At 44.2% G+C, this 25987-nt stretch overlaps 1 protein-coding gene across 1 annotated transcript; it reads right to left on the minus strand.

The window, feature by feature from the left end:
• Positions 1-1745: 1745 nt before the first annotated feature.
• chn2 (chimerin 2) lies at positions 1746-25135 on the minus strand. The gene is made up of 13 exons (XM_034610215.1): positions 24462-25135; positions 16916-16954; positions 15308-15363; positions 13067-13098; positions 12679-12792; positions 12262-12532; positions 7475-7558; positions 6483-6567; positions 5170-5343; positions 4558-4635; positions 4192-4329; positions 3992-4097; positions 1746-2631 (listed from the first exon to the last, which is right to left on the minus strand). The coding sequence occupies exons 1-13, from the start codon at positions 24508-24510 to the stop codon at positions 2460-2462; spliced, it is 1398 nt and encodes a 465-aa protein (XP_034466106.1). The 5' UTR covers positions 24511-25135; the 3' UTR covers positions 1746-2459.
• Positions 25136-25987: the final 852 nt, after the last annotated feature.

The raw sequence follows: 25987 nt of genomic DNA on the forward strand, positions 1-25987 counted from the left end.
GGCAATCACAAAAATCTCATCCACTTATAGATGAAGCAGAGCATAAGTAACCTGTTGCTCAGTGGTTTATCAGCACGTTGGATAGGCTACCTGATAGAATACTATGAACCTGCTGGTTACTTTATTTTATAACCTTAAACTACACCCAACCCAATTGACACTTTTTTATAACTGATGACAGATGAGTGAGAACTAATAAATCATTGTTTTCCAGTAATTTCCAGCTCATATCCTATTCTTATCAAGACTGGTTCACACCAGTATCATTCTCAAGAATGAGGAAAAGATTTCTGTGTGACGACTATACTGTGTGAACACTGGTGCAACTATGTCTCCTTAACAGCGCCACAGTTGCAGGTACAACTGGACGAGTGGGAAGGTTGCAAAGCAAGAGACCGACTGGATGAGGTATTCTGGGTAAAACACAGAGGAGGGATAAGACAATAGTTGTCACAAGATTGTAAAAAATGAGACAAGCACATACCTGTGATTCAGTGAGCTGCAGGCTACAACCAGTCATCACGAGCACAGGGCTGGGCCCTTCGTCTGACGGAAACTCTTCTACAGTATCACAGTAAAGTCAGCTCATGTTCAAATTCAGAGAAAAAATTAAACCAACATTCTGTGACACTGCAATAGATCCCCTTCATTTCAAATGTACATGTCACATGACTTACACGATTTGTCATCTGATAAATGACATCTGTCGTCTCAACAGAGAGGATTCACATGATCACATCGAACAAACTGTGACAAATAAACCATCCTTGATACAGCTTCAGTGTGACTACAGACTTCCACAGCTCTGTGAACTGAATGACAATGACTGCAGCACTGAGTGATGTTACTGCCTTTGAAACGGGGGGGTAAAAAGGCCACACTCTTAAAGGTTCCGTGTGTAGAGTTTAGTGACATCTAAAGTTGAAGTTACATGTTGCAGCTAAATACCCCTCACCTCACCCTCCCCTTCCAAACATGAAAGAGAACCTGTGGCAGCCTTCAGTTGTCATGAAAACTCAAAAGGTGTTAAGTTTGTCCAGTCTGGGTTACTGTAGAAAACATGGCGGCCTCCATAGAGAGGAATCGCTCCCAATGTAAATATAAAGTATTTAAACATAAAAGGGCTCATTCTAGGGTAAAGAAAACAACAATTCATACAATTTAGATGAAACACACTAGTGAAAACATCACTAGGATTATTATATATTCAATTTCTGCCAATAGATCCCTTTCACCTAAATCTAAAACACTCTGACTTGTAAATATCCCAAATTACAGCATGTGAACTACTGCAAAACTGCCAACTAATATGTTTTGAGAAGAGCTTCTGTGGTGCAGCAATGACCAGTATCTCAACCACAAGTGTTTCTCACGTGACACTGAAGACAGTGAAAACTAGAATGGCACTCGTTAGAGTGCACATCTCCACCAAGGCCCAACAGTCCCCTCAGATTCAATCAATCTGCACCAGACTTCACACACTCATAAATATCAGCTCCCTCAATGTGCCAGATTGTTTTTTCACTAAGACCCATGAATTATTCTATGGGAAATTAAAATGTTGAAAAACTCCTTGCAATGTTAATGCAGAGACTCTGCTCTGACCCATACTGCATCCCCCCCCCCCCCCCCCCCCCCCCCACCCCCCCCCACCAAGTTGGGTGGTAATCCGTGAAGTAGTTTGAGTGTAATCTGGTTTAAATTCAAACAAACAGACGGGGGTGAACACAGGTGATTACGCACGCTCTTGTTTTGTATTTTTATGACATCAATTCAACAAACATCATTCTCAACAGTATATATTATTGTGACCGAACATGATGCAGAGTAAAAGACAAAAATAAACATCTTTACAAAATAAATCTTTATACTCGTTGCAAAAAAGTGCTTCATGAGCTCCCAGTTGTCTCATCTGTCGTTTTCTGATTAGCACACACAGGTAAAATATTGATCATCACATGATCCGATTTTATGTCCAATGAAAGGATCCACGCCGTTTGATTGAAGTTTTAACCAACGTCCCCACAAATATCCGGATATGCACACACGTCATGTGGAAACGTGAGCTGCTGCTGTGAAGCTTGGTTTACACAGCAACGGGCCGACACTGATTGACAATCTGCCCGGGGCGGACTTCACACAGCGCTGTCAGCACGACTGAGTCTACACCAGGTAGTGACAGGGAACAGCACTGGAGACAGTTCAAAACACTGGATCATTCCCGAGTATAAAAAGTGATGGTCTTGGCTGCGCACGGAGACCTACAGTAACAAGACGATGTCGACACTAAACCCACGTCAACTAAAACAGTCATGCGAAAAAACGAAGCGTCTCCAGGTCAATCTGATTACAAACTATTCTGAAACTTCATTAGTATCAAGGTGGCTTGAATTTCCTCTATGACAGAATAAATAATTGTCCTTCGTTTCTGTTTCTGCGAGCGCCTCGTGCCTCGCTCCTCAGAATAAGACATCTTCATGCTCTATCATGAGCTGCACCACTAGTTTCTGCTGCCTCATGTGATTCAGGGTCGTCAAGGCGTTCTGCTCCGGTGGCTGCATGAGCGTTGGACCGAAGACGATCCCCAGGTTCTCAGAATTCATTAAGTTGTCCTTTTCAAACATTGTCACCCTGTAAAAATAGAAAAAAAGATTCATTATCTTATTCAAGAAAAACAGAATACAAAATATTCAAAAGATTAGAACGCGTTTTTCCCTTTTCAGGTCTTGTGGTGATACTGTTTTAACTAGTTGGAGTGTTCCTGTGGCTTTTATCTCACATGACACATATCTTCAAAACCAGGTTTCAAACATTTTTTGAAATAAGCAGAATAATTTCCAAATGAATTTACTCAAGGGGACGAGGAGGAGGCGAATCATCATCACATTTTTTGGGGATTTGCCCCAAAATACAGACATTCTGGGCAAGTGTTTGGAGAATCCTGCAGCATGTTCTTTGAAACCATGCAAGAGACTTTATCTGGGTCATCTACCAGAAGGAATAACATGAAATGACAGATACCTCCTGAAAATTTTAACTGTGGCAGCGAAAAAAAAGCCAACATTGGTAAGTGGCTACAAAGCGACGCTCCAACAGTTAGCGTACGGATTGGAGAGAGAGATGACGCTTAGATTGAAAGATGGACTGAATGGATTTGTAAGAATAAGAAAGGTTGGCTGGTGGCCTTCCTCCTAGTACTCACTGTTTAAGGTGTCTTTTAAAATTCCATTCACTTTCCGTTTCCTACATGCATTTTTGTTTAGAGCTGGTTACAAATAAAACCTTGCTGTATAAAAAAAACCTTTCATCCTTAATTCCGTAATATATATGTGTGTTAGATAGAAGTTAATGGATGACACAGTGCTTGTTGTTGCTGCTGTACTGCACTGGTGTTTTCTTTTTGAATAAGATTGAAGATTGAATAAGTCGATTTTTTTAACTTTTGCTTTTCCGCCACAGATTACTTAACAGTCAGTGCTCAAGTGAGTAAGCGGGATGCATACAAAATTCATATCTATAAACAGATTCTGCATGTGAGTACACAGAATCAGGAGACGAGGGTGCATTCATATGCAGATAGCTGTAATTAGAGTTGAGCCAAAACGTTGCCTGGAGCTACAAAAGGTATCTCTGTTTGTATTTTGTGTGGAGAAACATTCGAGTCGTGTGATAAAAGAAACTAGTCGGTGTACGCTGAAGAGAGGAGTCATGGCCCAGATATTCACTGTCTACATCGAAAGCCCCAAAATATTGGAACATTGCCACCAGAGGTTAATTCTTCATTAGACGATAACCGATGGGCTCAGAGACTGATTCACAACAAACTACATGTTCATTGTAATAATAGAACAGGTCAGCCAGTGCAATGCTGTGACTCATTTACGTGACGGACAACAATCTATGACACTGGGTTATTAGTTGGATTAATTCCTTTTCAAGATATTTTACAGACACAAGGACAGAAATAGAGGATTTGAGTGTGTGATCTAACCTCTTGAGATGAGCCATCAGGTATCGCAGGGTCTCGTAGTGAGCTGGTGGGAGCTGCAGCAGACCCTCGTGAACGGCCTCCAGTCTGGAGTCAGCGTTTGGAATTTCTACATCACATTAGCAAAATGATTACTATCGGAGCTGAGCGGAGGAGGACCAAACGCGGTAATGGCATGAAATTGCAGCGAGAGCAGCTCTTACTTGCAGCTTGAATAAATTTGGAGTACAAGTCAAATGTAATGACTGGAATGGGGAGGTCTCTTAAGTAGAGCTTCAAAGCACCAGCAATGATGTTGATGTCTGCATAGGCATCGGCGCTGATGTCCACCTTGTCCCCATCTGTTGATGAGAAAGAAATTATTTGCGACTGACACATCATTTTATATTTGGATACAATTTGAAACAAGAGCTGGATGTGAGTGTGTACTGTCTGTTACAGACGCAACAAACGGCTCTTTCTCACGCTGTTCTGCAGACGAAACAAGCTCCTCATTTAAAAGTATGAACCCGTGAACTGAAACCTCAGAGACCTAGATCCCAGGGCTAAGAAATGTGACATTTACAAACCTCGGTCGAAGGAGAGTCTCACGTCCTCGACGTGCTCAGAGAAGCCAGACACTCGGTACAGCCCTTCAGATGTCATACCTGTGGAAGAAAAGTGGGAAGCGTGTCTCAGTTTTTTTGTTTTGTTTTTCTTACACCACCCTCCCTACATCCCATGCTTCAAAATTCTTATTTTCTCACAAAAAAAATCACATTTCTACTGCTTGAATTTTTATCTCCGCCAAGGAAATTATGTTTTCATCCCTGTCAATTTGTTTGTAAGCATGATAACACAAAACTACTGGAAGGATTGCCATGAAACTTGGTAAGACCCCGAACTGGGAAGGTTGCGGTTTGGCTCTTTCTTTAACATTGTGAGATAAGACGTTTTTTTTTTACATTTTCACTGATTTCCCAGGGAACAATTCAGGGATCTTGACTGAAGAAAACATGCCGTATTAAGGGAACTGATATCTATGAGCGTGTGTAATTTGGTGCAGCTCGACTGAACTTCAGGGGACGGTTGTGCCTTGGGGGAGGTATGCACTCTACTGAGAATTCACAATCAAGCTTTATGCTCTACCTTCCTCTCTGTGATGTGATTAATGGAGTTTAAAGTGATTATCTGCATTGTACCTCTCAGCTCTATCTCCTGAATACACATGTCCACCACCATGGGTCGCGTCGTGTTGTGAGCTTTGACAAGAGTGGTCAGGTCACAGCTGAACACCTTCTTTATCCTGCGCAGGTCCGGCTGGCAGTCGCTTGGAACCAGTTTGGAGCATTGTTTGTGTACATTCAGGCCGCAGTCTAGCAGAGCGAGGGATAAACAGACAGAGAGAGAGAGAGTGAGATCATCCTCTGGCTGATGATAACACGATCATCACAACAGGCTAAACACAGCAGCTTGAACCTGTTTCCCAGAGTCGGTGATAAACTGCACTGTCAGACTGCACTGCCACGGCTAAGCTGTCACGGTGCACTGCGCCAAAGGTAGATAACAGCAAACATGGCAGCATGGGCGTGGGTTCTACGCGTAGTTGTAGTCACATGGAGCGAGCCGAAAAGCTGTCAGGAGCCATGTGTGTGTAAGTGTGTGTGTGTGCTTGTGTGGCAGCACAGACAGCCTGCAATGTAGAATTTGAGGGAGCGACACATGTAGATACACGATAAGACCGAAACTGTTCATCACCGAGAAGATGTTTTTACCGCCGGTCTGCTGATCGCGCTCCTCGCTCTCAGCCGGCGCTCGCAGACGGAGTCCGGTGGGAGCGAGCGAGGACAAAGAAGTCTTTCCTGTTTCCCATAGCACATGAGGTGTCTGATGATAGCAGTGTTTGCCTCTGGCTTGTCAGCATGGCAAATGCCTCAACAACAAACACTCTGTTCGGGAGAAAGCCACCAAGTCCAGCCAAGTGCATGTTGACTTCAGGACTGGTGCTGTGCAACAGATGAATCTTGTGACCAGGTTCTGTCGCTATATTTCTTTAAAAATTAAGGCACATATGACCTGCGTTTGACCTGCGTATGTTAGACATTCAAATGGATTATTATGAAACATGCACTTTGACATCATTTCTTTGCGCAGTAACGAGTCGGTTTAAACATCTCGATGCCCTTCACTATGGTACGAATATGATTAAACTCTGGAGGGAAACAAGGCGTGATAACAAGGGTGATAACAGTTGTCCCTCTGTATTGATGAGTCACTGTGAGCAGGATCTCAACTTGTTTGTCACAAAGAGGAAGAAAAGGAAAATACTCACAAACAGGGAAATAAGTGAAGCACCATTTCAAATGGAAGAAAATATTTTCCGAAGGATAACTGAACATGCGTGACAGGACAGTGTTAGCCACGGATCATACACCACTTATGTAATCCATGACTTCCGTGACTATCTTTGCGTGATCTGTGTCACGGAGTTTCGATGGTGGGAGTGGGGGGTTACCTGAGCAGCGGACACCCTGGGCGATGAGGCCCCACATGAAGTTGGCACAGTACTCGCACCAGTGCGGCCCCCGAAAGGTGTGTACCTGGAGAAAGAGACAGCACGGTTATTATGGGCGATACCACGTATTGCAAGTCACTGCTCGGCTCCTGAACTGGAAGAACCACCCTTCTGATGTACTGGAGAGAGATTAGGTCCTGATCTCGTGCGGCAGTGGATGGGACCCCTGGCCAAATGAGAGCATTTGTATATACAAGGCAGATTAAAGGATTTACTATAATGTGTCTGGCATCTGCTCCTGGGCGATCGAATACATACAGGCAAGCACCGAGGCAAGCCTGCGAGTCAAAACAACAGATGCCCAGTGTGACCCCCTAAAAACACAGATAAGATGGCAAATGGGGCCAAACCTGCACACGCACACACCTTCACTGGTACTTTGAATAGGTAGCAGTGGACTGATGAGTGACGAGGGCATATGGCAGGTGGTGAGTGGAGGGGTTTTGTTCTTTTTTCAAAGGGGAAGCATGAAAAAAAAGCTGGGGGTCATAAGAGCCTCTGCCTGTTAACTGAAACCCAAGATACAATTACAAGAATGTTGAGGCGCCCACAGGCAAAGAATCCCTAAATTCTCTTGTGTATATTTAAAGCACAATAGGGCTCTTATTGTGTGAGTCACCATGTGCTATGCACTTAACCATTTTTTTTTTACAAAATCAGCAGGCTAAAACAAAAAGCTCTAAAATCGATGCTAATCAATGTGCTCCGCTGTTAATGGATTGTTCCCCTCAGTGCATATGGGTGTCAGCTGCATGTGTTCTCATCACAACAAACTGTGGTCAATAACGGGACAAACACACATCTGAAACAAAACCTCTAATGCATCTGTCTAAAGGGGTTCTTTACCCAGAGATAACAGAAACCTGCTGAAAATGTATTTCAGTAAAGTTGTCACAAGCCATCAAAGTTTTTCTAAATAAAAATCTGCTCACCTTGAAGTTGTGGATCTTCTCGTAGAAGCACTGCTTCTCCGGTGTGTCTTTCAAGGCGCTCCGTCGCACCAGAGGTGAGGAGATCTGAGGACAGGAGGCCAACAGTTTAATAGGCTTCCACAGAAAAGTTCCCTTGCTGCCCAGTTTGACTCCCAGAGCCAAAGCCAGCAGCTCCTGGCGCTTCCGCTCCTGTTGTTTAGCCTTGTGGGTGATCAGGTCCCCCGCTGAACCTCCTCTGTTTCCTTCAGCCTCCATGCTGGACTGGTCTGGGTCCCACAGACTCTCGAGCTCCTCTGGGAAAAGACTCAGAGGGGGGACGTGGGTGCTGTGCAGCAGACGCTGCCGGCAACAGCCCAGCGCAGAGGCAGCGGCTACACTCCACTCCCCTCTGACCCAGGAGGGCGACTGATGACAGCCAGCACGAGGTTGACTCTGCATCTGGTGTGAATCCTAGAGGCAGCGGAGAGCAAGAAGAGCAGGGGGAACAGAATCGGTAGTGGGCGGCCAGAGGGCAGGAGTGTGCCTTGAACAATGGCCCTCTTTCACACACCCGGAGGGGAAGAGAGAGAGAACAGGGTCTGTGATGAGGAGGGGCCAGGAGGTTGAGAGTGAGGGCGGTCGGGTGCTGTCAGGACCACTTCACACAGCTCAACAGCTCTGTAAAGCAGGATCAATAGTGCAGACGCCCTCTTTATAGCAAAGAGCACACTCCCATTAGCACGCTGCCTTCTGGACAAACTCCACTTCTCTTAACTGGAGATAATGCTCCACTCCCAGCAGTCATCACTGGGTCTTCTAACCAGTTCACTCTGCTGCTCTAAGGTGTAAGAGTCTGACAGAGCCGAGGCTGTGTCTTGGTAATTAAAACAACCTCCAGTCGGCTGGTGGAATTTCCAGCACTGCCACGCAGGCTGGATCTTCCAGACACTCCGACTGCAGACTCCTCACGCCAATCACAGCCATTCGTCTCAGAGGACCAGCACAACCAGACCATCAACTGGGATTGGGAGGGATTACTGCCATAATCCCCACACAGGGAGTAATCCCACAGTGCCCAAATCCAAGTAAATTCCCATTGGAAGCTCATTTGCAGGTCTGCAGCCACAGAGTATTTTGCCAGCGGGGGGCGGTTGCTATGTTCATGCTGAATTTGTAAACAACCAGTTAACTGCACCATAAGGTTTGATGCTCTTCTAATTAATCACAAAGCTCTGTAACAACACCCAGATTACACATCATACTACAAATTGAGTAACAAAAAAACCAGTGAGGTTTTGTCTCACAGCGGTTATAAAGAAGAGCCAAACTTGAACATGGAAAGAATCACAAAAATATCGAGTTGAACAGATTTATTTAACAGGCAGGAGAGGTCAGGAAGCCAGCGAGCGCTGGATTTGTGATGATAAAGAGCTGGTGGGGCGCAGAGCGAAAGACCCCGAGGGCACCAACAAAGCTGAGATAAAATAAAAGGATTGGCAGCTTACTGACACAGAAGCAGAGTAAAATACTGCCGTGAGCCTTTTGTGTATACCGGCCGTTGCTATTTGTCTCCGACGTCTGAGGGCAGCAGTAAAACCGGCTGATGCCAGAGAGTGACGGGACAGGTGAAGATATTTGTCATTGGGGTTGACATTCTTTGAAAAGACCCACACATACCATACCATACAATTCTGCTCCACGGCTACGTCTGAGGGGACAGACGAGGAATAGACCACTCTGTCTGAGATATTTTAGACATGCATGTAGGAGGGAGGGAGACGAGGGACACGAAGGCTACGCGCTTTGTCTGCGGGCAGATGGCTTCTTGTCTCTTAAAGAAGAGAGTTGAAGAAAGGACACAAAAGGTGGTCGCACAACAAGCCCTGCTTTCCTTTCAGTGGCTTCGACTCTTTTATTTGCCCCCCGAGGCTTTGTGAGCGCACAGCTGAGCGGACTTCGTTGTGAACGAGTGCTTGGAATCATGGGAAAACCGCACAGTGGGCCCTGACACAGAGGGACAGCAGGGTACAACTATACCACATCCCAAACAATCAGCCCTAACAGCATCTCGAACAAATGGAAAAATAGACAAACAGTGACGGCTACGGCAGTGGAAGATATCCATTACTCAAAAGAACGGAGGAAATTGTGCGAAAGGAACTCTGAAAATAAATACCACCAATTTTAAATGTCAGGAAAAGTGCACTTACAACGCTGTGTGATGAGCAGTTGTATATTTTATATCTAAGGAACTTAAAAAGCAGTTTCTGCCTTTTTATAGCCTGAAACTCTGAAGAGAGAACAGGTCATTATCTTAACAAACAGCTGGACAAACTTTCTCTGGAAACCTTTTCAGGGGCATGCGGAGAAAACCTGTCTGTCGAGAGCCCCACTCACATTAAGATTCAGATCGAACGAGATTGAGTGCGAGTGTCAGGAGGAATGTGGCACAGGGTTTTTTTGGCCACCGAGCAAATTCCAGCACATACAAGGAAAAAAGGAAACTCAGGAAGTTGATCTACAGGTCGCGTCAAGTCCTCCCTCTCACCTTCTGGGAGTATTTTAATTACACAAGAATTTGCAGTCATGGCAATGGGGAGGTATCAACCCAACACCGAGTAAACACGTGTGAATGCTCACGATACAGTGAAGCCACTGTGGCTGTAATGGCTGCGGGCGCGGCTGTGTAATCGGTAAACATGAAGTTCAAACAGCAGCCGCAGATTCGAGGCCATCAAGGTCGGGTCTCTGCTTCTTCTCTTCACATGGGCAGAAAAACAGTTTTCCTCTCACTCTTTCCAACAGTGACTGGCAGGTGGGGAGTCGGCCATCATCACATCCGTCACTGACTCGGATCCTCATGTGTAATAATTTGGCCGGAGGAATACGAGGACAGTTTTCAAAAAGGCCCCAGATAAGTCGCTATGTGACATTTAGAGAAAAGCTGAGTTATTTGCCAAACGGAGAAGTCTGAAGTCCTTATTTCCATTTTTTTCAGGATGGATTACCATGAAATGTGATAGAAGGACGCGGTGCTGGTCAGGGGGAAAACTCATAACATTTAGCTGTGGATCTGGATCAGGAAGCGGATCAAGGATTTTTTGGTCACTTTTTAAAATATTGTAAGATAACCTTTACATTCATTTCTCACAAAATTATGTGTGAATCCTGATTAAAAAAAATAAAAATCATATTTAGACATATTTGGTTGGGGTTGGTATCGATGAGTTTGTGCAGATCCAAATGAAAATCCGGATCTTTATTATTTAAAAGTGGCTTCATAGTTCTGTAGGATTGTTTTCAGCTATTGACTGACTGATCAATGTGGAGCGGAGAAACGTAATGTGACCGAACAAGACTCGCTTTAATTCAAGGGGACTATTGGGCCTTGGCAGAGATGTGAGTGACATTCTAGTTTCCAACACAGCAACACTACTTGACACTGTTCAATAAAGCGCTGTGTGTCGTCTAAGGGGAGCTCTCTGCTCTAAAGGCTTCCTTGTGGTCTGCAGCAGCATCTGCAGCACTGAGCTTATTTAAAACCACAAAGAGTCAACTGACGACTGACAGACGAACGACCATCGGGTCAAAAGTGATGCATTAACGGCTCATGTCTGGAGTTAGAGGGGCCAAACTGAAGACTGATGATATAAATACTGCAACCGATGCTGCTGCTGCTGACAGCTCTGTCATGTGTCTGTCACTGGCTGACTGACAAACTACAGGGTGACATTTTGAAGACAAAGAATTCCTTAAGCGATATATCTCGTCACCAAGCCGAGAGACGCGTTAAAAGTCACAGCTCAGGAAGCAGGAAAGACCGAGAAAATATCAGTGTCAGTCAGTAAAAAGAGCTCAGCATTGATTCTAAGTGCCAGGAGCCAAGTTAAGATTGCCACCTAGTGGAGGGATACTTCAAGTTTCTCTCCCTTGTTCCTTGTGACATTTCCTTGTTCCTCGTCCATAAATCATTCACAGGCTCTAATCCGACAACAGCTCACGAGTGAGAATGAATACAATGCGCAGCGTGTCTCACCTAAGACCGGTGTGTCTGATATGCATGGCAGGCCGAGCAAAGTCCCAGTCCCCTCGGTCATCATTACCTTTCAGAGGAGGCAATGAAGCATGGCGGCAGTGAACACACCCAGAGGCAACAGCGATAATGTACGTCTCACTCTCAGGACAAAGTGTCCTCTCAGAAACGCTGCCATCCCACTGGAAGTGGATTGGAAATGATCAGTAGCAAGGCAGTAGATCAAAATCCTGGTATTAGTGTCTGTGGAGAGGCCTGGAAGATAATGAGCACTCACTAAGAATAACGAGAAACCTAAAGACCTAAACCTAAATTCTGCTTCCATTATTCTCTATTCCCTAGAATATTATCTTAAAAATCATTACATTACAATTACAATTGATTTAAATTGTACAAGGTTAATATTCTATCGATGACAGAACGGATTTTTCTGACTTATTTCTTCAGCTTGAACAGAAAGCAGGTCTGTGATGCTTTATCTTGCTCAAGCAGCAGAAAGTTGCGACATGACAAACAGTCTTCTGGCAGACGTTTCATGCGCAAACAGAAGCAGTGCGAGTGCAAGTAGAAGAGCTGAAGCACGGGAATCTAAGCACAAGCAGGATATATTTGAGATTGAGCGTAGGGATTTGAGTGAGAGGAAAATGTGAACGTAAAATCAAGTCAGGGAATAAAATATCCCATATCCTTTTCATTATCTTAGTGCAAAAAAACATAAACTCAATGTAAAATAAAAATGTGAGAATATATATTTTATATACGTCATAAAGCTCACCCTCTCGTCTTTCTGGAAGGTGACCCTGCGTGGCTCCGTGCGCCCGCGGCTCAGCCTGTGCACCATCTTGTCCTTAAGTAGCGAGGTGTAACCGAGGTGCTCGTAGATGGGGTTGGTGGTCATTTTGGCGATGTACTCCGCCGCCTTGGTCTCGATGTAGAGGGTGATGAGGGCGTCGGTCACCAGGTCGTGGACCGACTCAAACCTCTTCTCCCCGACAAAGTGCTTCCCGTCGTAGAACAGTCGGTAGTTGAGGGTCTGGTGCCCGAACCTGCAGGATTTGAGATACATGGGTGACGACGTGATTGAACGCAGAGGGAGCGGGGAGGATTAGAGGTGGGGACGGAGCGAGCTCTGGGCTGCTGATGGGGGGGCGACCTTTAAGGGACCCTGTGCTGCATACTGATGTGTCCGTACCTCAAGGCCAAGGTGTGCGTCCCCGGCTGCCTCTGGCTCTCCCTGATGAGGTAAGCGCCCTCGACTCCCGCCAGCAGCTCATCTGCATACTCCCGAGAGATCATGCCATGAAATCTGTGCCCCAAAAAAAAAAAAATACAAAGAGGGTATAACTCTTCCTCCAGTGTGAATTTGTCCTCACAAAGACAAAGAATTACATTGTGGATGTTAAGCTCAGGCTCTTATTCAGAGTATCTAGACAAAGCAGACACATAAAACACACATCTGCCCACTTTAACCTCAACCACATCTGATGCTAGGCAATAATGCTGGATAACATCCACCACTGCACAGCCATATTTGAAACGAAGTCACAAGAAATGATGATGGTGATTAAGTTACTACTCACTCTCTGCCATAGTATTTGGGTCTGGTCTCCATCTGCAAACCAGAAGAAGAAGAAATATTGGCTGGAACCTCGGAGATATGAAAGCTCAATTAAACGGCTTCGCCAAACTGTTATTACAAGCCCTGTCTTTTGAAAGATAGAGTCGACACCACAGAACAGATTATCTGCAGCTATGCCCCCACGTCTATTCGCAGCTACCAAACCATGAAGCCAAATCAAAGGGTGCACAGATGAATAAGGGGCGATGTGAGAGAGAAATAAAAATCAGTGATGGATGGCCAGCTGCAAACAATTCATATTTAGTGTGTTACTGTGTCACGCCGGGGTGCGTGCAGCGTGTCTGTGTTGCAAATCTTTCACGGCATATGGCGAACAAACATTGCTCATTTCCAACATGACGTAAAACAACATCAGGCGGCATTAAGATTCCGACGTGAGAATAATGGACTATAAACAATTTAATCATCTCTACTCCCTCTTTGTTGCTCGCAAAGACAGTGTGTGAAACCGCCGCAGAGGTCCCGCGTAAAATCTCGGAGAAGTCCCAGTTATGATCATCGTGGTTTTTATGGGGAACACTTTGGTAATATGTCAAACATCATTTTGTGCTTTGAATTAATGAGAAGCTAATCTCACTCAGCCAGCGCACCGCTTTCACTCCGCTCATCAAAGCGTGGCAGGACTGGAAATGGGATGAGACATGCATCATTTCGGGTCGACTATACAATAGAAGGCCGGCAGCGAGGGCACCAACAAGTAGAGGAACTGGTTCCAATAGCTTTATATTCACAGAGCCGAGGGAACAAAGTCTGCGCTGCCTGAAACTCGTTTCTCGCTTAATCGGGCAAATACCAAGATAAGAATGTTCACATTATATGTCACATTATTATTTACAGTGGTGGGATGTAAGGAGGTACATTTACTTCATAACTGTACTTGAGGACATTTTTCATGTATCTGTACTTTACTTTAGTAGATTTCTTCTCATCTTATACTTTGCATTTTACTCAACTACACATCAGCGAATATCTGTACTCTCTACTTTAACAATGTGCTGATACATGTTCACATTGTTTTTTTTATTGTTTTTTTAATTAATCACTGGTTCACTGATCCAATCAGATCGGGCAGGTAACATTAGACCCCGCCTCCTGCAGCAGCAGCAGCAGCATCACTGGTGAAGAAACACCTAAACTGGATTTAGACGAGGCCACAATGATGTAATAGACGGATGCATTAGGCAATAGGCTACACTCTGCAGGTACTTGTACTAAATTCACTACTACACTTATTTTACTCAAGTAGAAAATTTAATGTGGTACTTTTACTTTTACTCAAGTGCAATTTTGTCTGTTTATTTGTACTTTTATTTAAGTAAAATGTTTGAGTACTTCTTCTACCACTGAATATTTCTTTTAAGTTTAAAGACTGAGTGAAGGTTTTAAACTCATATTTACGGGCACAGAATGACAAACACTTGATAAACATAAACATTATATGAATATACATTTTACTTTTGTTATATTGCTACTGATGAAAAAGACCAGATTAAATAAACAGCTAACCACTTGCTGCTCTTTTTTGAGAAAGAGAAAAACATGTCCTGCACTTTTCACCACAACGTCCTGCTAAATAAATAAAGCAGTCTAAACCAGGCTGCCATGCCTTGACTTTCTAACACTAGCATACGACTGAATTTAAACAATTGTTCCTGAGGTGTGGGAGGTCGGAGCGGCAGCGAGTCACTCCCCAAAGGTTCCTGACCGGTCTGGCTTCCAGCTGCCAGGCTCAATCATTTCCTGGTGAATGTTTTGCAGGCTCAAACCTGAGAGGGAGAACTGCGAGCTGTAGTCTGGCCGTAGTCTGGCCGACTGCATTTTTAAAGGCAAAGGGTGAGAAACCTTTGTCGTTAAAAGGAAATAAATGAGTCTAGCAGGTGGTTCAGTTTGTTAAAGTGCCTGCTGGTTGAAATAATCGTAAAAAAAACCTTCACAGGCTGGTGCTTGGAACTTCATTGTTACATGACTTCTTGTGTGTTTGTGTGATTATTTAAAAACCATTAACAGTCACTGGTTGACAAAACTGATCAATGACTATTTTAACAGTCATTTAACTGCAGAGGTAGAATATGGGACAAAGGCAGCGTCCATCCTACTAAATATGAAACTAAACTAAATCTGAAACCAATCATTTCAGCCTCATACAGTGGTCTATTGTGTAAAGCTTTATAAATGCACTGACCTCCTGAGGACACGTGATCCTCTTTGGTCTCGGGGCTTCCTGCTGGAGCTGGTACACTGGTAGAGAAATATACACATGTGTTATTTAAGGCCTTCCTCCCCTCTGAGGTGCATACTCAGTTTAGTGCAAGTTGTAATTATACACGTAACAGCCTCAACACACACTTACAGATGAAGGAGACTCACTGCTGCAGTGCACAGGACTATACTGGAAACTAACAGCTTTAATCCAGCTCCTGACTGCAGCGTTTTTAGGCAACATGGTACAAATGGAGCGATTGGCTCGGATATGCAAGACTCAGCAGTCAGTGGTTTACATGACAGGAGCCGTGCAGTACATCTGTAATCCGTCTGTGTGAATTAAGATCTCCTTTTTAAACGCCGTAACAAAAGTCCTTGCACTTACATATACATACATGTTGTGTTCCTGTGTCTTTACTCTACTCAAAGTATTGAAGTGGAAGTAAATCAGTGGAGCAAAGCGACCATGGAACTGAGGGATGTGCGGCAGGCAGAGTGATCCCCACAAACACCTCACTAGCCTCACAGAATTAGTACGTTACAATAAGTGATTAAAAAGCGAGCGAAGCCAAAACAGTACTGCTGTTTCTGCTGTTTCCCCGAGAACTGGACGTCTGTAAGACATACGGAAACACGACCACAACAGAGGAGTCAGTGGCCGACTCCCAGTGTGGTTTCTTTCTTCAGAGCCAATTTTTCTTCCTATGTGTGTCCAGAGCTGGAGTTTCTCTTACGGTGATGTCATCAATTATAACTGTTTTATAGCATAATGCACTTCCTGCTAGATGTTTGGCGTTCTGTTGCCTTGTGTCCTTTTCACCAACAACAACTCGTACCACAGTAAAGAAATCACTGTGTGCGGTTGAGCTGTGTGTTTTCGATTCAGATTCTGCAAGCAGGAGGAACGAGGATCCTGACATTCTCACGTTTTGTCAGGCTGACTCGAGCTAAGCAGAGCGAGATCTGGACATCGTCCATTCCTGTGACACAGTGAGCTCTAAAAATACCTCGGCAGAGAAGTCAGGAGAAGATGGGCCACGAGAAATGTAACTGCAGAAAAAGTGTGTAAAAATATAAAAGCTATGAAGTGCGACCGGTTTAAACAAACCGTTATCGCTCTGAGGACAGAGGCAGCTTTTTCGTGCTTCACCGAAATGCATCACATATATTGTGAAGTGTCTCCATGCTTCCTCCCACATGACAAAAACACAGTATAATGAGGTGGGTGTTGTGAGGACCCCATTTCAGCTGAGCCGCTTTGCAGGCAGAAAATCTTGTTTTCCTGCATGATGGTAACCTATTTTACTCAGAGAGCAGGGATCTGCTGCTTTACCTTTGTGCATTTTGTGAATGTGATGAGCGGGGGTGGGATTTGTTTGAGCGTTTGCCTTTTGTGCATGTGTGTGTGTCGCCGTTTGGATCCTGCAGTGTGTCTAATTGCACCACGCACACAACAAAACCCAAGTATAGAAACATTTTTTATTTATAGGCCATAAACAAATGTGCTGTTAATAAAAGAAACTACACTACAGGCCAACGCCAGGTTAAAACATTCATAATCAGCAGATAAAAGGAATGAATTACTCACAGTAGGACTTCCATATGGGCGGCTGATAATCCTCAGGGTCTGTAAAACACAAAAATAAAGCAGGTCTGTGTTATGAACTCGCAGTGGTGTTAAATAGACTGTGCCCTGCTTTCTCTCATTATAATCTCAATTTCTATCTCTGCTCCCACTGGACATGTGAGCCCCTCACCGTGCTTGTGTCACCGTTGTTTATCCCGGTTATAATTATGCCTGTGTCTTCACAATGGGCTGCTGCCACTTAAGTTGCACCACTGAATACATCTCTAATCCATGTCTCTGCTTCAAGGACAATCAATGCGGGCGTCCACTTGTTTCGCTAAGCTTCATGTCGGCGTTCACCTGATCTATATCACCTGCCGGCAGCAGGATCCCGAAAAACACAACATCCCCATCCTGGAATAAGAATACTAATTCACCAATTACAATTAAGGGAAGTAAACACAATTTACATCCCGGCACTAAACAGCAAGGCACTTCCTCTGGGAAATATAGCGGCTGATTTATGATTATGTGAACACATTCCTGGAATACATGATGGAGCGTGCTACTACAGTATATTAGCTTAAAAAGAGAAGGAGAGGTGATAAGGTAAATGTTCTGTGGCTGCAGCATAATTTACTCCAGCACCTCCTCGGCGGAGTAATGACTTGTAATAAAATGTGTCACTAAATGAGTCAAAAATATGGCAAAATGTGCCGCTGCGCTACACTGCCAGTGATGTCATAAAACAACCGGCCCTTAATATGACACAAAGGGTGAAACGTGTTTTTACTCACAATATAAAAGTTTTTCAACACAAGGTCCAACTTAATTGTTCTTTCCATAGACTGTATATAAAGATAGGCGACATTACTGCTCCTCGAAAGTAAAGCCAAAACGTCTCAATCGCCCCCTGGTGGCTAGCTGCAGTATGGGTCATAAATTTCGTCCATGTTAGTGAATGGGACATGGACTAAACTAAAATGTCAAAGAACATCTCAAGTTATTTGTTTCTAAATGCAACTTTTCCCAGTAAGTTTGGTTTTACTGATTTTAATGTATATTTGATGCTATAAAACGACTGACTCGTGATCAGACTAGTGAATCTACCATTGGGACCTCGACACCGCGGCTCTATTCCTCTATTCCTCTATTCCTCTAATCTAGTGGGATTATAGTTGGAGGACGTGGAGACGTGTTGTTCATTTTTATGTACAGTGTTTGTTTTTTTTCCAAAGATTTTATTCACATCTCACTCCATGTACTGAAGAAGGTCCATGAGATGCAGTTAAAAGCTTTGGAGAGGACAAATAAATTGGACCATGTGTTTTTTAGGCTTCAGTTTCCAAGGTCAAGAATGAAGCTTAGAAGATAATGAGTTAAACAAACTTGTTTCACACGGTGAAAATAATTTGGTGGTATTAACTGTACTCAGCAGTTTCTTGGCCCATTTACAGACAGCTTTTTATTGCGTATTTAAAGGTTACTGCATGTGCTGCATGCTCAGTATGTCAGCAGGATAATGGGGCTGTACAGCTACAACAGGCCGATGATGCCTCGGGCCAAATGCAGAAAATAGCTGCAATGATAATTATTGCTTCATCTGCCTCTCAGATCTTCAACGTGATTATCTATCTTTTTATCAAACTCCCTCCGCCGCTGCTGAAAGATCCAGCTGACTGTGCGAATGATGAATCACGTTGATCCAGAAGATACATGTCGTTCATTTTAAACATTCCTTTGCACTCAGCGGTTCATTGGCACCACACCCCTCTGGCCATAAAACACACCTGAGCACAGAGAGGGAAGGATCTAATGAGAACTAGTGAGTACTTATTGCATGTGGGCACTGACGTACAGGCAGAGACAACTGTGAAAGAAGCTCAGAGAAAGTATTAAACCTGTAACATTAAAATAACTCTGTATATTATTGTTCATTTCTATTTGTTTATGTAATGACACTTTAAGTGCAGGCAGAGTATTTGCTTCATGCTGTTGTTTCAGCTCACTACAGAGTTTGAGTGGAGGCTGTTTGGAAAATTATTAAAACTAGGTCACGGCCAATGTGGGTTTTGAGGAGGGCTACACCGGTTTGAATGGCACTCAGTAGAAATCATACCCCCTCCCAGGCCCAACAGTCTCCTCCAATTCAAACAAGCTTCACCAAACTGCACAAACTCATAGAAGTCAGTCCCCTATTGTACCTGATGATGAATAATTCCCTGGCAAAATAGTGAAAATGTTGAAACACTTGCAACGCTCAAGAAAGCGTAAAACTAAATCCTGGATCTGCCCCCTGATCCAGATCAAAATGTAATGGGTTCTTGGGTATGATTGCTGACTATCAAACAAACAAACGAAGGCCAATGAAAACACAACCTCCTTGGCAGAAGTAAAATGTCAATGATTCCCAAGATGTCATTATCAAACCCTTATGACAAAGGATTGTAACTGAGGCTTGAAATGTTAACATTTAAGCAGAAACCTTATAATAAATATAGTAAATAATAAGAAAACACACAGACAAACAGATATATAGAGCTTGAACGAGGAAAATAAACATATTTTTTCACATAACATGTAAACATTAATCTTTTCTGAATTCTTCTTCCTTTGAAATATACGTTTTTCGTATTATCAGAAATAAAGCTTGGTATGCCTATGAAAGGTTCATATCTGACAATTTACATTGCCCCACCAATCAGTCAGGTTTTAATTAAGAAAGACAAGATAGGTGCATATATCATCATAAGCTGAATAATTATGCAAATGGTGAAAAAGGCAGCTCAACTGGGACGTGGATTTTTTAAAGGGGTAAATATGTACTCTACAGCCCTCCACAGAACGTCTACCTTCAAACTCGACTTTATATCCCCCAGGCTGTTTGCTGATGTGTGGCCAAGCTGCCCTGGAAAATGTATTGTCTTAATGCTCAGGCTTTGTCACTGTGTGTTGCAGTGGCAACAGTCTGAGAGATTTATTGCACTGCAGCTTGTTTAAAGAAAGTGAATTCATCTGGTCGGCTGCCAAATATTCTCTTTTCAATCTGATTCTTTTTAATGATGAATGGTATTTCAGTCTGGAACTCTGCAGCGGCTTATAACGGCACACGCTTGCACAAACACACGCGCACACATTGAGCTACACTGTGTACACCCGCACTCCACCAAACACACATATACACATGTAGGAATCCAAGGAACATCAAAAAGAATTTCTAAGTAGCTCAGAGTTTGTGTGGAGCCTGATGATCAGGAGGAATTTAAAATTCTGGAGCAGCCAGGAGGCTCTTCTCTCCCCCCTGGAAGAAAGTGCTATCAATTGTGTTGCCCTCCATTACGCACCAGTCAGAGACATTCAATAAAATAATTACCGGGGGCTGTTTGCTTTGGTGACAAAGGGAATAGGAGATGAATGAAAATGAAGACTTTTATCCCCTGAGATAACGTCTGCATCCAGAGTCTGGGCACAAGCAAAAAAAAATGATTCAACTCCAGCTTGTAACACAGCAGCGTGTAACGGCGTGTAACGGGTACATGGCTGACGACAGCTCAACAAGCTCAGAGCATTTCATGCAGAAAGGGAGAACAGGACACAGGTATTTTAAAACCAGGCTGTTTTCACTGTCACCTTGTTCAACTTAAAGGTTTATAAGGGTGGAAATGTGCCAGCGTCTCCTCATGAAAGAATCAGTGAGGTCGTGTGTGCCATGTTTCCATGGTGTGTGTGCACCTGCTCATCTATGTTGGAGTCGGGGTGAATGAGTTCATCACGCAGGCTGAGGGTGAGTGAGTTTGTGTTTGTTTGTTTCTGCTGATCCCTGACAGCTCTTCTGGTGACACTGATCCTGAGGGTCACTCTCATCAGGACCAGGACAAAGTAATAAAGATGAAGATAATGAAGGTGACTAAATTGGTAATAATGTGCTGCACCACACCCAGGCATTTATATCCATTATCTATATCACCGGATAAACATGTCGCCAGGGTCAACATGCGGAGACAAACCACCATCACAGCTTCGGTCAATTTAGTGTTGCCAAATAAACTAACCCCGATCTGCATGTCGTTGGTTCTGTGGGAGGAAGCCGCAGGAAGCCGGAGAAAACAAAACACGCTTCACCTCCTGATTTTTTACCTTGTTAGTAAATTTTTTTCTCTGTTCTGTTAGAACCGAAGAAATTCACAAGGGTGAAAAAATGCTGATTTCCCAGTCCTGTGAGAAGCATTTTAACGTGACCTCACATCATAGCAACTTCATGGTTTCGATGAGTCAACACTGATTTGTCTGTAAATGTCAGTACTTAACTGTTGTTTGCCCATTACCAATATCTTCCCTCCTCAGCCCATCCCAGCCCAATGAGACCATCCATCCATCATCTATACCACTAATCCTTTGAGGGACGCATTGGGGGCTGGAGCCGATCCCAGCTGACATCGGGGGAGATGCAGGGTGCAACCTGAACAGGTCACCAGCCCATCGCAGAGCCAACATACAGAGACACACAATATTCACACTCACACTACGGGCAATTTAGAGGCTTCACTTCACCCAATTCCAATCAGTATGACTGGACTGTGCAGAGAAAACCCAGAGAACATGCAAACTCACTCACACAGTGAAAGGCCCCGGCCGAACCAGGATCCCAACCGGGACGCCCCTCAGCCAGGACCAAATAACAGGAGTTGTCTAATGTCTATACATGATTTGGCCGTAAAAGGAAATTACACGTTCACTTATATAATTTACATACAGAAATAACACATTCTGGAGTAGAGCCACTGATACATGTATCACAAACACACCCTCACAAACACACACAAACAGTGGGATGCAGCAGAGCTGCAGCAGAGAGGCCATCTGTGTATTACACTGGTCCAAAACAAGTGGGTTGACAGAGTACTACTAGTACTGACCAGATAATATGTGACAGGTATGAGGGAGCGCCTCTGTGGAGTGCGCTATCTGTGCTGCACGGCTGGGCTGTACACACCCAGTGAAACTGCAGGTTCTGCTGTTTACAAAGAACTGTGGGTGAGTTCTGACATTTCCTTGTGTCACTGAAGGAGCCTGTTGTTGTAATTAATGGGCTGGTTTACTTCGGGGACTAAGTGGCTCCCTCTCTGCTGCTGTAAAACATGCAGATAATTTTAGTAAGCCCTCGTACATGACACAAATCCCGGCCTACACGATTTACACTGGTAAGGACATGAAAGTAATGGAAAGAATTTGAGGTGAAACGCAGCGTTTTGCCAGAAACATGTGCAGGATGGTGTCGGGCAGACCGCCTCTCCTTCTGTAACACACGCCTGTAATACTGCCTTCCTGGCCAATTTTGTCATTTAAGGCCCGGAGCAGAAGGCATACTTTCATGCTCTATCCCTCAATTTATTTTCAAAGCTTTATTTCCTGGAGCCGTTTAGAAAATGGTACGCTGCTGCTGGTGCAGTCCCATGCCCACCCGTGCCAGGAATGTGTAGGAATCTCCCTGATCTAGATGAACGGCCAGAAAAATATCTTTCCAGAGAAAAGAGGAGCTGCAAAACATAATGTAAGCTGCAATCATGTTGCAATCTTCTCAATTTGTCTGTCATTTCTGCCTTAAAAATAAATTAGAGTTCTTCAAAGCGGTGTGTATAAGTCAGGTCACACGCTATATAAAGCAGTTTGGGAACATATAATTTTGGATAATTCACAGGGAGGACAGTAACATCACCTTTATCGCAACTAGCAGAAAAGTTAAATGAACTTTAATTACACACTGTCCCCCGAACAGCCTCAAAACCTAGAAAAACTGCATAGACTTCTGATTAGAAGCAGCAGAAATAACTTCACCGTGAGCCGCGTGTTTGCAGCCAGAGCAGACGACCTAATACGGAGCAGAAATTGAGCCGTGATGCGTTTTTGAGTCAAATGCCTCATAGACAAGATTATTCAAATGTTGCGTCTGACTGCCAAAGAGCTCGGCATGAAAATAATAATACCCTTGTGACAACCACTCCATCCCTGGCAGCAGCGCAGCTTGTAACCTCTGATAATTATATTGAGAGCCCAACAGTAATGACAGCCCTCCGATGCCACAGAGAGAAAAAGACTTTCCTCTTAAAGCATCAGCGGTCAAACAGTAAAAGCCGCCGCTTTCTGCAATGCACACATGAGATAATGCTTTGTGAGGCATGCGGTCACCACGGGCTATATCAGCTTGGAAACGACTGTCCGTCCCTCCCATTGGGCTGTACCTTGGGAAATGTGACTCTGCTGCGTGGGATGCAGGGAGAGAACGAAAGTCAAACAAACACTGTATATCCGATAAAACGTCCCACATCCTCAACGTGCTGGGATCAATTTTAACTGTTGTTTGGTCAAGAGTGGAAAAAGTATCACGTTATGCATATTCTGTGGATGTAATTTTCTGGGGTAGAAAGTGAAATATTGGTGGAAATGATGAATAAAAACCCAAGTGCTGAGCTTGGTATTATAAATCACACACAGAGAAATAACGCATAATGAATTTGCCAGCCCATTACCCAAACCTTAACCCTCACAACTAATACCTAACCTTAACCCTAACCCTAACCTTAACCCTAACCCTAACCCTAACCCTAACCCTAAACCTAATTATAACCTTAACCTTAACCTTAAAAGCAAGTCTCAACCCTCAAACAGCCCTTTGAAAAAAATGAGGACCGGTCAAAATGTTCTCACTTTCCAAAAATGTCCTCGGGTCTATGCTCAAAATGGTCCTCACAAATATACAAGTACAAGTACACGCTGTATCTCACACACCCATTCCTCTGGTTGCTGGTGGGGCTTCAAACCAAGCTGTGATAGTGCAGTTTGTACTTTAAACCCTGGCAAACATGAGCTGAGCGTTCCACCAACACAGGATGGGATGTACACAGACACAGGGTTGCTCTTTCAGTCTGGGCTTGTTTGAACAGCTGCTAACCCACTTTCTGTTCCCATTCTGGGGAAATACAAACCTGGAAATGAAATTTAACAGACACATTAGATACTAATCAATTAACTATACCTCGTTATGTGCAAAGGGTATCAGATTGGAGTCTCATGCACACTGTGCTACATCACTGGATCATGGCACAATATCATTTTCCCCAGTCCGTTGCTGCTGCTGCGTGTTTTTTGGGAAATAAATGGTAGACTACTCAGGCCAAAGATAATCCTCAAAGCCAGCCAAGTGCAAAGTCAATAAGGGAATTATGGAGATGATTGGCCATCTAATGATAACATCCAAAAACCCAACGTCACACTGAGAGCATCCCACAACCTTATAATCCAGCTGCACTCCAAAGGCATCCTTTCCCTCCACACGTTGCCACCACTCAGTCAAAACACATGGGGATGTTTTTCATACCCATAATCCTACAGCACATGGAGCTACTTTAATGTTTGTTTAATGGCACATGTGAGATGCAGATGGAGATATGTAAAGATGTCACATAACATGGTGCGCATTATTATGATTATAATTATGGTTATGATTATGATTATGATTATTATTATTGTGTCTCAGTCTAGCCTGGATGTGGGTCATGTGAACTCTCACCAGAGGACACAGATGAACCTGAGAGGCTGGAGTTGCTGGATGCTGCCATCACCCCCGGTTTCACGGCTCGGTTACTCCCGTGTGGCCGCGGTGCGCTCGCAGCTCCTCGTCCCCGCCGGCGCCTCCATGTCCCTCGCGTCCCAATGTGCCTTCACACCCCCCGACGGCTGGCGCACCGGTGACCAGCCCTATACCATGCCTCGTCTCTCGCCCGGGATCCGAACCGTCTTCAATCCGCAGATCCGCTCCCGTTCCGCTCCTCGCCGTGCGCCCTGGCGAGGCGCTCACGCTGCAGCATGCACCGCACAGGAGCCACGGAATAAAAATAGTCTTGACAGGCTGCAGGGGACGTGCTGCGTGGAGCAGGGTCTCCAACGCGTTTCCCTCACAGTGGATGCGTGGGTCTGGAGAAGTGTGCCATGGAGACACCAGCTATGGTTTCCATGTGCCACTTTCAGGGGTTGTAATAAACACACTACACTGCAGCGTAGACGCGCCTTCTTAAAGTGAAAGTTTGGAGCAGGGTTGACAGACGTCAGCAAAAAAAAAAAAAAGGGAAGACACCTAAACAAACCGAATTTGGCTCAGTGAGTGAAATCCAACACAGACGTAATGTTTTCCTTGGAACCCGCAGTTAGATCAGTTTCATATAAATCTCCACCGGATAAACCACATTACTGCAGCTTGGGCATATTTTCAGATATCCTCTTGTGTCATGTTAGGTGGAGGGAGTCAGAATCCATCTTTGCGTGTGCTTTTGCGCCATCTGCTGGGCTTCCCTGACCCCCCGTGTGACTCCAGCCTAAAGAAAAACAGGCATGTGGTGTCTGCAAGTTTTATATTAACTCATTTGTCAGATGCTTTTATCGAAAGCGACTTACACCTGAGTCACAACACAAGGCTTCAGCAAAAGAAGACCTTGAAGTAAGTGCTATGTGCTAGATCTGTTCAATAAGGTGATCAGGTAAGGAGTGCACCACAAGTCTGGACTGATATTGCCTTTGTGTCCTGGGGTTGCAAATGCCTGACATCGTTCCTTGGAGGAGCAGTGTAACCGTGAAGGAACAAAAGGCTGCATACAGACCTAAAGAAACCATTTCCATGAGAGGTGAAACATCATCAAGAAACACAAGCAAGTCCGGTTGCTTATGTTCACTTGTACAACTTCTGAAGATCCCACGACCTGGATGACTGAGAACTTTCAAAGATATAAGGCTACATGGTTAAGTTCAAGTGTGGGTGCAGATTCAGATGTTGGCAAACATTGGGGACTTGAATGTGATCCTGGGTAGCCAGGTTGATGAGCAAGCTACGAGGTTGTCCATGGTTCAAAGTGTATCCCGTCCTGCTTCATGGTATGTCTTCGTAATGATCCTCTAAAGAAGAAATGCAAGGAGGGATTGTGGAGACAAAACTGAGGAAAAACTTTGGTTTCTGTCGTCTTGAGTTCACTAGTAAGCAAAAGGTTGTCTGTGGCAGAATAAATCAGCTCAACGTCTCTAAGGAGGTTTCCTTTAATACTCCAG

This window comes from Hippoglossus hippoglossus, chromosome 16, assembly GCF_009819705.1.
Source record: "Hippoglossus hippoglossus isolate fHipHip1 chromosome 16, fHipHip1.pri, whole genome shotgun sequence".
Taxonomy (NCBI): domain Eukaryota; kingdom Metazoa; phylum Chordata; class Actinopteri; order Pleuronectiformes; family Pleuronectidae; genus Hippoglossus; species Hippoglossus hippoglossus.

Bases quoted from the DNA above. Each gene is read 5' to 3' on its own strand.
- chn2 (XM_034610215.1), bottom strand. From the start codon at position 24,510: ATGGCAGCATCCAGCAACTCCAGCCTCTCAGGTTCATCTGTGTCCTCT. The intron at 12,793-13,066 runs GTGAGTAGTAAC...TTTGGGGCACAG, and splicing joins CCCAAATACTATGGCAGAGA to ATTTCATGGCATGATCTCTC. The intron at 2,632-3,991 runs GTTAGATCACAC...CTATTTTTACAG, and splicing joins CTGATGGCTCATCTCAAGAG to GGTGACAATGTTTGAAAAGG.